This window comes from Protopterus annectens, chromosome 9.part0, assembly GCF_019279795.1.
Source record: "Protopterus annectens isolate FY-2018-M chromosome 9.part0, PAN1.0, whole genome shotgun sequence".
Lineage (NCBI taxonomy): Eukaryota > Metazoa > Chordata > Ceratodontiformes > Protopteridae > Protopterus > Protopterus annectens.
In genome coordinates this window covers 453104542-453120940 of record NC_056743.1, presented here as the reverse complement: position 1 = coordinate 453120940, position 16399 = coordinate 453104542, and the positions used below count along the sequence as shown (strand labels likewise).

General features: G+C 34.3%; 1 protein-coding gene across 3 annotated transcripts in view; it reads right to left on the bottom strand.

The window, feature by feature from the left end:
• Nucleotides 1-16399, bottom strand: part of ANK1 (ankyrin 1) — a 1899552-nt gene that overhangs the window by 1303028 nt on the left and 580125 nt on the right. For all 3 annotated transcript variants that reach the window (XM_044082993.1, XM_044082990.1, XM_044082992.1), the window contains exon 3: nucleotides 15305-15403. In XM_044082993.1, the coding sequence (XP_043938928.1) occupies nucleotides 15305-15403 (99 nt within the window). The remainder of the gene's footprint in view (nucleotides 1-15304; nucleotides 15404-16399) is intronic.

The window sequence follows — 16399 nt, the reverse complement described above, 5'->3', positions numbered from 1 at the left end:
TTCTGTATATGCTAACCTTTTTGTGATTTCTGTCTTTTTTTTACTTTAACTGTAGTAGCACTCTGATCCCTGTGAACTTTTTTCAGGTCTGGTTTGTTATTTATTTTAAAACTTTTCTCCCTGGACATCAGTGAGAATAGGCCAGACATAGTGAGCCATTAGATTAGGGCGGCCACGGTGGTGCAGTGGTTAGCATTGCTGCCTCACAGCAAGAGGTTCTCCGGTTCGATCCTCGACTGGGGTGCCTTCTGTGTGGAGTCTGCATGTCCTCCCTGTGGTCGCGTGGGTTTCCTCCGGGTGCTCCGGTTTCCTCCCACATCCCAAAGACATGCTGCAGGTGGATTGGACACTCTAAATTGGCCCTAGGTGTGCGTGTGAGTGTGCCTTCTGTGGAAGGTTGGGTGCCGGGCTGGTAACTCGACACCGTAAAACTCCACTGCCATTCAATGTGCGGACAAGGTGATCCGCTGTGGCGACCCCTAACCGGGAAAAAGCCGAAAGAAGAAGAAGAAGAAGAAGAAGTGAGCCATTAGATTAGCAAAAGTAAAAATAAACAAGCAAACAAACCAATAAATCTGAGATACTTGAAATTTGGTATAGAATAAGAACAGGTTGACAATATGTGCACATAAACACCATTAACTGAAAGCCAGAACTAATGTGTCCAAAGTTGCCAAAAAATTTGAAATTAAAGAATTACTTAAGTCAAATGTCATAAAAGACTACTCCAACTAGGACTCGTCAGACGCTGTGAACACTCCATTATGCACAGAAGAGACAGGTCAGCATTTCTACACAGGTTGTGCAGCATACACTGTGTATTTGTGCCAGAATCGATCCTGTAAAGCCAGGTGGAAACTAATACCAATTCCTAATGGCACCATGACACTCCAATGTGGTGAGCCCAATTGCATAACAGAAAACATTTGTAAATAGCTGCATAATGACATGTAAATGAATCAAAGTAGTAAAATAAGGTGTTAATGATATTAAAATGTATGTAAATTGAACTTTGTCACAATTCTTAGTCATCTGTTGAGGAAATTATGGAGTTTTATGTATCTGACTATAAAAAAAAAATAAGTCACACCAATATTTCAACATTTGATATAGCCAAATATTTTCATAGTCATATCAGACGTTGACCCACAGGAAACTATAATTTTAAGGCTGTGGTTTATACTGGTAAATGAATCGTGGCATTCAGCGCCAAGGTAAATGGCACAGTGAGTGGTTAACATACTACAAGTTCATAAATCAAAAGATCCCTAAAGTAATGTCTTTTGGCTTTTCCCGGTTAAGGTGCACCACAGCAGAACTCCAGTCCGCTAATGACTGGCAGTGGATTTTTATGGTGCCAAGTTGCTAGCTCAATGCCCAACCTTCAAAGAAGACACACCCATTCATGCACGCACATACCTGCATGTCTTTATATGTTACTCGACCACGGGGAGGACATGCAGACTCCACACAGAAGGCGCTTCAGCCGAGAATCGAACGGGAGAACCTCTTGCTGTGATTTTTTGTTTTTATCTGTAACACAGCACACAGACTGAACAATGGATTTATCCAGCGACCAGTATTCTGCTGATCCAGTCACTAAGAGGGTAGTGACTGATATAACTACAAGCAACGTTAACCCTCTTCTGAAGCTTAATTTGGACAGTACGAAGTTATTGATACCCGATGATTCAACTAATAACTTAGGTTTTGAGGAAATATTCAAAACAGTGGAGAATGCAGCCTATCGCTTAAAGTGTTTGCAATGGCAACGCTTCCACATGGAGGCGTGCCTTCATCACCAGCTGATTCCCCGTGGACTAAGTGTATGCCTAGCTACGGAAATACCTACCCGGAATTGTTAGCTAAATGGCAGGAGATTAACATCCACACTAGCTTCAGCTACATGAAGCTATTTACTTCTTTAGGCCACAAGAAGAAGAGATTAATAAAGTCACTGAAAGTAAACAAAAGGAGCTAGAATCTGCGGATTTGTCTGAAGCTAATTTGCATAGGTTGGAGAACTTGCAAGACAGACTAGCAGCCTATGAAGTGAAATTGAAGGAACAGAAGAGACAGAAGTTAGTAAGGGATTATAATGATATTAAACAAGGCCACCTTTTTGAATGGCCTACAGCCCCTAGGCAGGGTGACAAGAGGAGTGAGAATGAAGTCACTGCAGCCAACCAGATGCATAAGAGGCGAGATGAAATGCGCCATGAAGTGGCCGTTAGAGCTGAAGTTCATCAAATGAATGGAGCCCATACTGATATAAATGTAGCAAATGGGAGTGTGTGTCCTCAAAATGATGATATAGAATGTTTGACTGAAGGAACCCTTGAGGTTCCCATGCAGCAAGTTAACAATACAACAAATGCTCCTAATTCTACTTGTACAAATGAATCATCCTCTATGCCCACTAAAAAAGCAGGAGCTGTACCCAGCAAAAGATCGATACATCTGCCTATTGAACAGCAACTTCCTTTTTTTTTCAATAATAAATCTTTATTTTTCCAATTGTTAATAAAATACTACAATATATATACATTATATACATGAATGCTTCCAACAGTTAAATGAGATTATTATACATTTAAATAAAATTCTGAAAAACAGTATTAAAAGATCTAGTATCAATATACAGCCTTATCAATACTGACTTCCAAATTAAGTATGTACTTCCAGGGGATAACTGGATTTAGAACATTAAACCAACACAATATTAAAGATTTGCTCCCATATTTTCGGATTATTTATATTTTTCTTATGATCTTTGATTAATAATTTATGTGCTAAAATATGTTTTATCACTACACTTTTAAAGTTTTCCCATGAAGTCTGAGATGGATTCAACCAATTTGTAGCTATATAAAGCTTCATTAACAAGAAAATATTTATAAGTGTGATCATTTGGGATCTGCCCAAGTTGTTCGGAGGGATATGAAGAATCATAAACTCCCAGGAAAGTGTGGAATGTTGATAACCCATTTTTTGTAATTAAATTTTTAAAGAGTTCCAAAGTTTAAATATACATTTACAGCTCCAGAACATGTGTAAAAGGTCAGCCGTTTGATCAATACAATATGGACATTTAGGTGAATTTTTTGAGTTGAATTTATGCAGACTGAGACAAGTGTAATAAGCATTGTTAAATATCATCAGCTGAGTAAATAATAACATTTAAAGAGATACTGATTTTAAGGTTAGGTTAATTGCTTTTAATATTTTATTATCATCAATCAGTAATATTTTATCCTTCCAGTATTTTGATAAGAGTATTTGATTTTTATATTTCACGTCTTTTACCAGATTATATGAAGACGTTATATATTTAGAGTCCTGCATAAGAGTTTGGCATAGATTTGAACAATTAGTTAAATCTTCTTCCTTAATTTTGAAATTACTAAAATAACTTATGGAAAGATCCTTTAATTGTCTCATTATAATTAAATAAGAGTTAGGAAGGCTCATCTCTTTTAACGTGTCATGTATTGAGATACCAAGATAAGGATATAGATCAAGTACGGTTAAATCAACTATAAGTGGAAATTTTTTAAGATCTATCAATTGATTACCGATTTTCAAATTTGGATTCTTGTGAAAGGGTTGGAAAGTCATCATATATTGCAAGAGATTTAATGATTTAAACAGGTTTTGTAACGATATTATATATAATCTAATATGCTCCATCAAAGCATACAATTTAAAGGTATCTTTATTTAAAAAGGGTAATGCCTTAGAGTTAATACCCAACCTAACAGCATGTTTATAATTCAGAACCAACCACTTAGGTGACCATTTACTACTGGATATGTCAAAATTAACCACTCTTAAAATTCCATTAGAGTTTATTATTAAATAATATAATTCAAAATTAGGTAAGTCTAAACCTCCCTTATTTTTCGGAGTCATCAATTTGTCATAAGATATTCTAGTTTTCCTAGGCTCCCATACAAATCTAGCTAATTCCGTATGAATTTGTTTAAAGAATTTCTTAGAAACTGAGACTTGAGTAGCTTGAAAAATATATAATATTCTGGGGAGTATATTCATTTTAATGATTGAAACCTTTGCCATTGTTGGTAATTTCAGATTATTCCATCTTTTTAAATCAGACAATATATGATCCCAAATCAGCTTAACATTATTCACATAGAAATCTCTATTATCTGTGGAAAAAACAATACCCACATATTTTATTTTTTCTTCGGATTTTAACTGACCTACCAATGGTAAAAGCGAAAAGGGTTTAGCCGTTTTTAAAGGAAATAAATTGTTTTTTTTTAATTTATTTTGTAATTAGATATTTCTGAAAATTCTTCCACTGCTTTTAGTATTTTCTTGGTATCTGAAACAGGCGTCGTACAGTAAATATTAAGGTCATCAGCAAAAGCAGCCATGGACATTTTAATACCATATATTATTGGGGCAGTATAATATGTATTTTGCTTAATATGTAAAAATAATGGTTCTAAGTATAAATTGAATAATATAGGAGATAACGGACAGCCTTGACGGGTTCCATTCTTAATTTGTATTCTTTTAGAAAAGTTTTTATTGATGTATAAAGTTGTATAAGGATTATTATATAGTTTTTTTAATGTTAAAATAAAGTCTTGGGGTATATTGAAGTATGGCAAAATATCAAACAAAAATTTTAAATTAACTCTAGCGAAAGCTTTTTGTGCATCAATTATGAGTGCGTAAACATTAAGATTTCTATGACTGGCATAAGAAATAAGTGTATGAAGTGATAACGTATTATCAGTAGTTTGTCTGCCGTTTATAAAGCCAGCTTGTTCATTAGATATTATTAAATTTATTACCTTCTTCAATCTATTAGCTAAAATAGATGTCATAATTTTCATGTCTATATTTAAAAGTGAAATAGGCCTATAGTTATCCGGGTTTTGAAGATCTGCATTTTCTTTAGGTATAAGAATTGTTTTCGAAGCATTAAAGTGTGGATCATTAATTTTATTGTTGATTATATAATTAAATATATGTGGAAGTATTTTACCTAACATATCACAAAAAGTTTTGTAAAACTCTGCAGTAAGACCATCCGGTCCTGGAGCTTTATGAGGTTTCAATTTATTAATTGTATCTATTATCTCCTCAGAAGAAATTGGTTTAATTAAACCCACATGAGATTCATCACCAATTTTCGGAAAGATAATCTTCTGCAGAAAATCGTTATTAATCTTATTTGTAAATAATCCCTGATGCTCGCCATACATTTGAGAGAATATTAATTCAAAGGTATTCATAATATCTTCAGTATTAGTATGTCTTTTATTATTAAACTGTATTTCAGGAATTTGAGAAGGTATTTTCGATTGATTAATGATACGAGCTAGTGCTTTTGATGGGGTCTGAATAGGATTAGCATATTTTACCAGTATTTTATGTTCATGAAACGACAATCTACTATTCTGTAGCAAAAAAAGATCCTTTTGACATTTTAATAATTCTGTTTCAGTTTGTTTGTTATAATTCCCAATTAAATCCTGATCTAATAGCTTAATTTTAGATTCCAGTTCTTGTATGTCTCTAGTTTGTATTTTCTTATAATAAGTAGCTTTTTGAAGAAAGATTCCTCTTATTTGTGCTTTGGTTGTCACCCATTCTATATCAGGTGGATGTCGCTGTTTGGAAAAGTTAACTAGTAGAAGACTAAAGGTCTCTTGAATTTCATGGATTATATCTTCTTTATTTAATAAATTCGGATTTAGAGACCAATTATAACCTCTATGACATATACTATTTCTAATGTCTTTGTTAAAAGTTAATGTGATTCTAGAATGATCTGATAAGTGTCGAGCTTGTATAGATACACAGGGATCTAAATTAATTAGTACATCTGAAATCAAGAAAAAATCGATCCTAGACCACATTTTGTGACAACTTGAATAAAATGTAAAGTTATTTGTATTTATTTGATTGTTTGTATATTTAAAAGGGTCATATAATTTAAAATCTGCTTTAAGTTCCTTTAATGATATTACTGCTTGATTATTAAAAGACCTGTGTGAACTTGATTTATCCAATTTGGGATCTTGATACGTGTTCCAATCACCTCCTATTATTATATAACAATTATTATATTGATTAAGGATAAAATAAAGTGATGCTATAAAAAGTTGTTGATTGGTACACGGGGCATATATATTAAGAAGTAAGACAGGTTTATCATAAAGGGTAGATGAAAGAATCACATAACACCATCTTCCCTCTTTGTCTATTTTAGAATCTAGAATTTTCTCTTGATACTGATTTTTAATAATAATAGCAACTCCTGCACTATTAGTTGTCCCTTCTGAAGCTACGACCTCTCTAATCCATTTCTTATCCTTAATAACAGCCCATTGGTCATTGGTCAAATGGGTTTCTTGTAGTAAAATAAAATATGCCTTTGACTGGAGAAATAAATGAAGAAATAATTTCCTTTTTTTCAAGTTCTGGAGCCCTTTAGTATTCCATGAATCTATTATCCACATACTAAGATCTTTAATTCGTTTAAGTATACTTTAAAATTGAGAAACTGTACTAAATTCAAATATACTAGCACAATATATATTGTCTGGAAGTAATCTTGAAATCCCATACCAGTGCCTATCCACTATTCCCCTGAACCAGGACATACATAGGTTTCTTACAATGTTAAGAATTTTACGGGTAAATAACCTTACTAAATATCTATTCTTTACCTTACAAAATATAACATCAAAAGCATGCAAAAAACCTATAAAAGCTACATCTAACTCTACAAAGCCTAACCAAAACATTCCCTAATAAACACTGATAAATATCTACAGCTCTTGAACAAACTGTTTAGTTAAACATATCAAGTAAATGGTCTTAACTGCACATATAGTTACTATCATTCCTCACTAATAAATCTCAAATGTTTATTTACTTATACTAATTGGTTGCGTCTCATTAAGTTATCTAACAACCACATTTAAACCTAGAGTAATCAAATATGAGACACTAACCCATGTTAAACAGTAGAATTATTAAATTAAAGATAATTCACCATATGTACTATCAATTGAGAGAAAAACTACAGAGAAAGTAAATACTTAACACTTGAGTATTATATTTGGATCTGACTTTATTTGTAAAGCCCAAATTATCTAGGATTTTAATGTCAGCAAGTAAGGTGAATGAAACTAGAGCTCAAACTTCACTTTAATGACTAATATGATTAAACTTATAAGATAATGACTAAATAACAAAACCCTCAAAATAGTCGGAACCAAATGTTAATATATAACCCAAGCATCCTTCACATTCCTGGAGAACCAACAGTGGAATATCTTACGGTCTCTTTACCTACTAAGTACCCCATCACTAAACAACCTCATTATCTAGCCATTTGCAATATTAGAACATAGCAACAATGAAATATTATGCAAGCTTATCAGCAGCATCAACATTCAGCATAATATACCTGAGGGAAAAGAGAAAAAAGAAAAAAAAAAAAAAAAAAAAACTGAATGCTACCAACATCTAATCTATTATCAGATATTATAATTGTGGTAAAGCTGTATTTCCTCTAAACAATCAGTTAATTAACACATTTTAAGCTGCTACAGCATTAACTAAATTGTTTTCATACCTGAATGAATTCAAAGTTTCCTTTGGATAACTAAATACATTTTACATACTTTAAATGTCCACAAATGTTAGTAGTGCAGTCTAATTAACTTTTCCCTTCTTCAAAAAAGAAATTCCTGCTTTCTGAGCTTGTAAGCTTGTCCTCGACTTCGCGACGGGGGAACCATTAAGCGGAAGGACTTCCGGATGCGCCACTTCGAAAACGGACCCTCAGCAGCACCCGAAGGACTTCCTGTTGATTCGTGAAGGAGCTCAGTTCGTGAAAGCCATAAAATCTCGGAAGATCTTCGCAGACGATCAGGAGCTGTAAAAAAAAAAACTAGATAACCACTTTCCAAGAGGCCTGGTGCACAAAAAAAAAGCAAACACAGGATTTATAAGCCTCGAGACATAGCAACAGGAGAATCCCAGCATCCATGTTGCTGCAAATGGACTGGATGGCCAAATCAAGCTTCTGAAGCAGGAAGAGACTTAAAAATCTTCAGAAAGGTAACTTTTGCTTCTTATTTTGTAGATATGGAATATTTGGAACCATCGACTGTAAAAATTAATGTGTTAAGGTATTTCATTTGAAATTTAATATTCTTTTCGATGAGAAACTTGCAGTATGCAGATAGTGCTTGTCTAGCTTGCCTTATTTGTAATGGTAAATCCTGAGCCATGGAAACTTTATTATTGTGCCACATAATATAACCTCCGTTTTTTTTTACAGTTAGTATTATTTTGTTTACGTCTTGGTAGTTGAGTATTTTGACGCATACTGGTCTAGGTATGTTTGAGGCTTGTGCTTCTCTGAGAGCTCTATGAGCTCTCTCTATAACTATTTGTTTAGCCATATCAGAGTCATTGAACAACATTTCAAGTATTTGTGTAATAGTTGAAATTAAATCATTGTATTGAATAGATTCTGGTATTCCTCTAATAATTATATTATTCCTCCTGGATCGTGCCTCCAAATCCAGAATTTTATTTTGCATAGACTGAATATCTAGGTCATGAATGTCTGTTTTTTTAGCAAGCAGTGTTATTCTGTCTTCATTCTCAGATATTCTAGCTTCTCTTTTATCCATCCTTTCGAGAATTTGACTGCATGTAGTACCAAAAGATTGTACCTGGTTAGATAGCTCTTTCAAAGCTTCTTGGATGGGTAACAGAGCAGTTTTAATATCTTCCATATTGGCCAGTTGATCCGGTTTATTTTTCATTCCAGATTTTAGAAGTTCCTGCTGTTTTGTAATCTTCTGCCTTTTTGAAGTTAAATCTTTTTCTGGTGATTGAAGTTCTGATAATTTGGTTTTTGTTGTTGTTGTTTCCATACTTTTGTCTTCTTTTGACATTGTAAAGCGAAGCAGGACTTTACTATAACTGAATAGTAAATAAGCCAAGTTTGCTGATCAGACAGTTCCTTTGTTTAGTACTCTGTTCAGAGTCAGTCAGTCAATCAGTTCTAATCCTGTTAATTTGTTTAATTCCCTCAAGTTCCTTCACCTCTCAAGCGATATTTAACTGTAGTGGTTTAATTTTAGCCAAAAATTAATGTAGGAAAACTTGTGGTATATCCTCAGGGTTAGATTTTGTTCCGGATATTTGAACAGCTGTAGATATGCAGTGTCTAAAGAATGGCGGCCATCTCTGAATCTGCAACTTCCTTTTTTAATACATGTGAAGGAGCCACGTGTAGGCAGACCTGCAAGCAGATAAAGGAAGAGAAGGAAAGTTCTGTGATGAATTCCTTAGTTGTTAATATCTCAAATAGTATTCTGAAAAAAGAGTTTGTTACTCTACTTGAGAAAGGATTAAGTTTTATACCAGCTTTACGTTCACCGCTGCATGAGTTTGTGACTGATATAAAGTGTTTTGGACGTAATGTGACAATAAAACATATTTTTGGGTCCAATGTTAGATCAGATCATGTCTCTGAAAGACCACCTAGGAAGCTTAGCACGTTTGTTCCAGTAAGCCATCCTACGGTTGAGATTTTTATGTGCTTATGTGAGCAAGAAGTAGCCAAAATTAGAACAGATGGCAAAGGTAAACACTATCAGAACTTGACCAAAGAAGAATTGGATGCTTTAAAAGGACTACAAACTAGAGAGGATATAACTATTAGACCAGCTGACAAAGGAGGAGCTGTGGTGTTGATGAGTACGGATGATTATAATGAAAGTATATTGGATATGCTCAGTGATTGAGCAACATACATAAGAATTATGAAGAAAGAAGTTGACAAGATGAAAAGGAGGATAGAATATGTATTTTATGAGATACTTATGAACAGGAGTATAACAAAGGAACTATATGAATTTTTCGTAGTAGAACATCCTGTCATACCTATCTTCAATGGACTGCCAAAAATCCATAAAAACAGCTCTAAACCACCCATGCGCCCCATACTAGCAGGCCGAGGATGGTCAATGGAACCCCTTTCAGTGTTTTTGGAAAATGAGCTGAAAAAGCTATTGAGTGATTTCAAGAACATAGTGAAAGATACGGCACAATTCCTACAGCATTTACAGGAAGCCACTACTAACATCTATGACTTCTCCCATTTGCTATTAGTCACTATGGACGTTCATAGTTTGTTTATAGCGATTCCTTATGGTGTTGAAGCTGATTCAGAGATAGAGAAAGGAAATTAGACTCCTATGTTGTCTGCAGCCTATTGGAACTGTTGCTAGAGAACAATTTATTTGTTTATGGAGATAGCTACTATTTGCAGAAGTGGGGGAGTAGCTATGGGTACCCCCTGCGCGAATAGCTATGCTAATCACGTGTTGGCCCAGTGGGAAGAGCTATGGGCACTGAATGTAAACTTCCAATGGAAAGGGAATGTGCTCCTCTATAATAGATTTGTGGATAACATTATGATTCTATGGGCTGGAAGTGAGGAAGAAGTCCAAAGTTTTGTGGATTTTTTAACACAGACTACCTCATTTCTAAAATTCGATGTTAAAATGTCCAGAACAGATATTGAATTTCTGGATGTCAAGATCCTATTGGATCCTATTGAATGGATAAATACTATGCTGTATCGGAAACCTATGTGGAGGAATCATATGGTGCATTTTTCCAGTATGCACCCGAGACATATTTTCTGCAATGTGATTGACAACCAAGTCACTCGAGTGTCCAGGCTTTGTACTCAGGATGATAATTTTCTCATGGAAAGCAATAAACTGTTACAAGGTTTCAAGGATCGTGGTTATAGGCCAGCCAGAGAAGGAATAATAATAGATCATGCAAGAGATCTGAGAATGAATAAGGGTAGACCCTACTACTCTCAACAGTATATTAATGGAATGACAAGTGAAGTGATGAAAGACGATAGAATACATCCTAATGTAGGGCAGGGTACCATGAGGGTCAGCCTTACTTACAGTAGTGATAATTCTACAACATGTTGAATAATCAAAAAATACTGGCCTGTGTTAACATCAGACAATATACTGAAAGAAATAGCGGGGACCACACTTCATTTTAGTTTTAAGAACAAGAAAAATCTAAAGAGGTTGCTTTGCAATAAAAGCTGCAAAGCCAAAAGGAATGAACATACACGTTCTGGCACACAGAAATGTGGCAGTTGTAAAGCCTGTACTGTTATCAATACCAGTAATGTTTTTACACATCCAGTTACAGGAAGGACATACCAGTTTTTTGGAAATGCCAACTGTAATAGTAAGAATGTGGTATATGTTGCTACCTGTACTTTTTGCCCATGTTTCTAAGTGGGCAAAATGAATAAGATGCTAAAAGAAAGAATTTTTAAGCACCAATCTGATATATGCATTAAGGTTGTTACGAATGCGTTGTATGCTCATATTCGAGATAATGCCACCCATACATTTAGATTTATGGTCCTTGCAATGGTTCGTCCAACTATGAGAGGGGGGGATGTAACAAATCAAACAGAAATGGAAGAATCTAAATGGATAATGGACTTAAGGGCTGATTGTTTCCCAGGGCTTAATGGTGTTGTTCCACTTAAACTGTTCCTGAAGGAACGAAGATTGACTTTTTGCTATTAAGGAAGCTCATTATATATTTTTATTTTTTACTTCCTATCCATCTTTGTTACAGATGTCAGCTCTGTAATATTCCTTCTGTACATTTTCTATAGAATAGGTGTTTATGCATGCTTTCATTTCTTTCAGAGCTTTCATTTCTTTCAGAGATGTGAACATGACATCTTTTAAGTTTGGAGTTATAGTGTATTCTGCTATTAATGGGTGTTTTGTGTCTATTTTGTTCATGATATAAATTCTGAGTGTTCATCAGACTTCTATGCGATGATAATAGTTATATGTTTGTTGTATATCAGGCTGCGACTGTTGCTTCTTTAATATTATGGTTGTGAATCTGCTATGTTAACATTACGAAGTCTGAGTTTTTAACAGATTTACAAGCTGTGTAATGGTAATGACAGCAGTGTTTTATTTATTTACTATAAGTTTTAATATTCTATGCTGATTGTCTTTAAAAAATGTAGTTTTGTTCTAAGCTAGGATCTAAGTTATTTTAAAACATGTTTTTGTTACAAGTACACTATGCAAATGGGGAGTAAGTGTTGCTGTGTTTCATTGCCTCATTTTTTAATTGCTTAATTGCCTTTTAACTAGATTGGTTAGCTGGTTCTTAAATAGTTGTGTGTAGGAATTGTTTTCAGGACCTGAGGAAGGCACATGCTGAAAGCACTTATCCTGTTCTTGTTTTTGTTGTATTAAAGTTCCAGTTTTATGTCTATGGTGTTACGCTAATTTTTTGTTTTCTTCTAATTTCTGTACTGGAGCGTTCTTTGGTGGTGCTACTGGATTTTGTTACTCTCTCTCTCTCTCTCTATATATATATATATATATATATATATATATATATATATATTTATATACATGTATATATGTGTGTGTGTGTGTGCGAGTGCGTGTATGTGGAAGAAATCTGTTTTTTTTCTTTTTAACTTTACTAAAGGCCCTCACAACATTCTCACAATTAAATTTTAAAATGACTGGATTGGGTTTATTAGTACATAAGGAGACTTCCCAGACATACACTAGAAGTCCATTGAAACCAAAATTATCTTTATTTTATAAAGATTACTAACATTTCAGCTCTGTGCCTTTTAGATTATGAAGTGCCAAGAAAAAAAATTCTACATGGTTAAACACAGCAAACATCAACCAATCAAAGTATTTATACAAACCTTTACTTAATAGTTCAGTAGTTCAATAAAAACTGCATGTCAGCCTAAGTTGCCATTCATAAAGCAGACTTTGGGTTCAGACAGAAAAGTAGATGCTTTATCATGGAGTCCAATGGATTCTTAAAGATGCATAATGTGTCTTAAATCCAAATGCAGTCTTTTCTAAAAACTCACCATTAAATGTAAAATAAATTTTGATCTTTATGAAGCACTGATCTAGTTCAAAACTAATCCATCTACCCCTTGATATAGTGTTAGTTTGAAGAAGGTCAGGCTTCATTAATGCTAAAAAGTCTTTTTCATGAAGACCTCTAAATGCCAGGCACAGTCGAACACAACTGCCTGTAGCTAACTGATTATAGGCTGAAGACGTGTGGTCAACACTGTGATAGAAGTTCTTATAGGCTGGAATTCTATTTGCAAATCTTTGTACACTTTCCAGCGATAGTCAAACAGACTTAGAATATGAACAGAACAAAGACATGTACTCTAGCATTTGTATAGCATGTAACACAAAATGTTTTACTACAGTAAGGTCAATGATGCTTATCGTTTTGTTCTTGACTAATTGGGACTGTGTATTGAATTAAAAGTTGTTACAAACTCAGAACCCTAGCTCCCTTAAGTGTTGTTAAATGTATATTATCTGTGTTACAAACCTAGTAATTATAGAACCATCAGCTTCAACAACCTTATATACAAGCTATGGAACATATCACAGCAGAATTCATTTATGCAGACATACACAACATAAATAATCTAGAACTCACTCAGTTTGGTTTCATGAAAAGCAGGTCTTGCCTCCTAAACCTAGTAAATTTCTTAGAAAAGGTTACAGAGACTGTTGACAGTGGTCACTCTTCAAGTTGCATATTGTGACCTAGTCAAAGCTTATTGGTATTATGGGAAAGTTAGACAAATGTAATGTAAACCCTGCATGGAGAGCTGGATTGCAAACTGTCTGTCCAATAGACAGTAAGTAAAGAGAGTTACTGGCACTTAATGAATGTAAAATTGTAAATAGTGGAACATGAGTGGGATCAGTGTTGGGCATTTATTTTACAAACTTCCAAGCCAATATCCTTGATGTATGTTTGACCAAGTTTGCTCATGACTGCAAGCTAAATGCTGTTATCTGCTCATCCACTAATAACTGCTCTAGAAAGGGATGAAATATGCTCATCCCTGGTGTACTGAAAACAGTAACAAGCTAAATGCAAAAGAGTGTATTATAGTAGTGTTTGGCAAAAAAAAGCTGTTCCTCATATAAGTGGTGGTCCTCTTCAAACAGATGCAGTCATGACAGACATGAGTACTTATGAGAACAACTCTCACTCATTTACTCATCACATGGTAATATTTTAAATGCTGCTGGACAAACACATTTAATATAAGAAATAAGGTATAGTGAACTGACTGGAAATGTTGGTGGCTCTCCTTTCTCTATGCACTCTGTCTCTATATTCTGTATACACATATATGTATATATGTCTGTATATATGTATACATAGATACAGACACACACATTTATACATACAGAGAGAGAGCTATATATAAACTGAGTGAGAGAAATGCATATTATTTATATCTATATCTACTTGTATCTATAGAGATAGATGGCTAGATAGATATAGATACAGTATATGGGTGCATGTTGCTTCTTCAAACAAACAACATATCAAACTACAACTCATCAAGAACAAATGCTCGAAAAGCAACCTATCAAAAATAAAAAGACTAAATGCCTCTTCTTTTTCCACCTCACCCCCTGCTAATGATATGCACCAACTCTGAGAATACATTACAGTGGAAAACAAGCAAATTCCTTTATCCCCACTCTGCAGTGATCTCGCACAGAAATAAAAGCTGGTTTGTGCAATAAGCTGACTTTCAATCACAAGACCTGGCTTTTATTTTGTTTGATACCAACAACATATATATAGATTGTTTTATATATATATATATATATATATATATATATCTACAGTGTATGTTGTGTGGGTGAGCAAGTAAAACTTCAAACTACAAATTATTGAACACAAATGGTTGAAACCAAACCTATCCAAAAAAAAAAAAATGTTTATTCTTCCCCCTGCTAATTATATATACCAACTCTGAGATCGTACTAGAGTGGGGGAAAGTATCACACAAAAATAAAAGCTGGTATGGGCATTCAGATGGTGTTTGATCATACAACCTGGCTTTTATTCAGTTCAACAAAAATAGTTTGACAAAATCAATGTCAACTTTATATGTGTACTTGTATATGTATGCATTGATCTACACAGACACACACACACAGAAACAAACTAGAGAACATATCAGTTATCCGAGATATAAACATGTTGTACATACTCCCCCTTTCCTGCTTCTCTGATGTCCTGGAGAGTGAAGACTTTTACTGTTAGAAAACAAGCAAGCAAACATTGGCACAACATAAATCGCATCGTTACTGTCTGTTCAGGGCTTCATTCTTCTTTTTCTTACCTTTGTGGTTGTTTCCAGGTTGATTCCATTTGCCATCAGCTCTCTGACCATTTTAACATGGCCTTCTTTTGAGGCTAGGTGAAGCGCATTCAACCCATTCTGAAAGAAAAATGACGTCAGTAATTAAAATGACCATAAAAATGTATATTTTTTGAAAACTGAATTTGATGTGTATCAGGTGAACACAAACTGCATTCATGAATATTACAACAGTCTGAAAAGCAAAAAAAAGAAGCTATTATTTACACATTGGATATTTTAAGATCATTAACCACGGATTAATTTTCTGTGAGCTGTGGAAAAATATTCCACAGATGATAGAATTTGTTAGAACATTTTCACATACAAACTTTGTACCTCTCTGTGTCTGGAGTGCCTCATAACCACAAAACAAATAGTCAGAAAACATTGCAAAATCAAATGTCCAAACACAGCAGAAGGGTATAACTGCACATAGTCTGCATATTGTAACTGGTTTTTAATGTCCACCTCTACTTTTAGTGTAAGTGAGTTGAAAAGCAACCCAGTTTGACTGCTGATATGAAGCAACAACGTAGACAGCAATTTTCTATACAAACCTCCCCTTCTGTTTCCAATACCATTTGGATCAAAGGAGGAGGAAGACAGAGACAGAAGAAAGACAAGTGATAGTCGGCAAAAAAAAATCTCTCACGGACCTTTCTAGTTAGGCCAAACTACAAGCTAGAATAGGTGCACCTACACCAAGTCATAGTTCTAAATTAGGTTTGTCTTATCTGTACTTTCTTCAGTTCAAATACTCTTAAAAAGGATGATAATTCCAGGTCAGCCATGTATAGACGAGGCTAAGTTTCTAATGCAGCACTCAAATGATATTGTAAGGATTGTCACTGCAAAGTGGAGCAGGTTAAATTAAATAAAGTGAAGGTGGTCAAATTCACACAAGTTGCGATTATCAAACTATTTACTTTGGCATGCATCTTAAAATGAGGTGTCCAAGAACCCCAGTACGGAATAAAAAGATTAATGCACATTCACATGCATTACACCACTGAGCACATGACATAAAAATAGAACTTAAAGAATTATTCTCACTCTCTCAAAATGCCCGGGTTC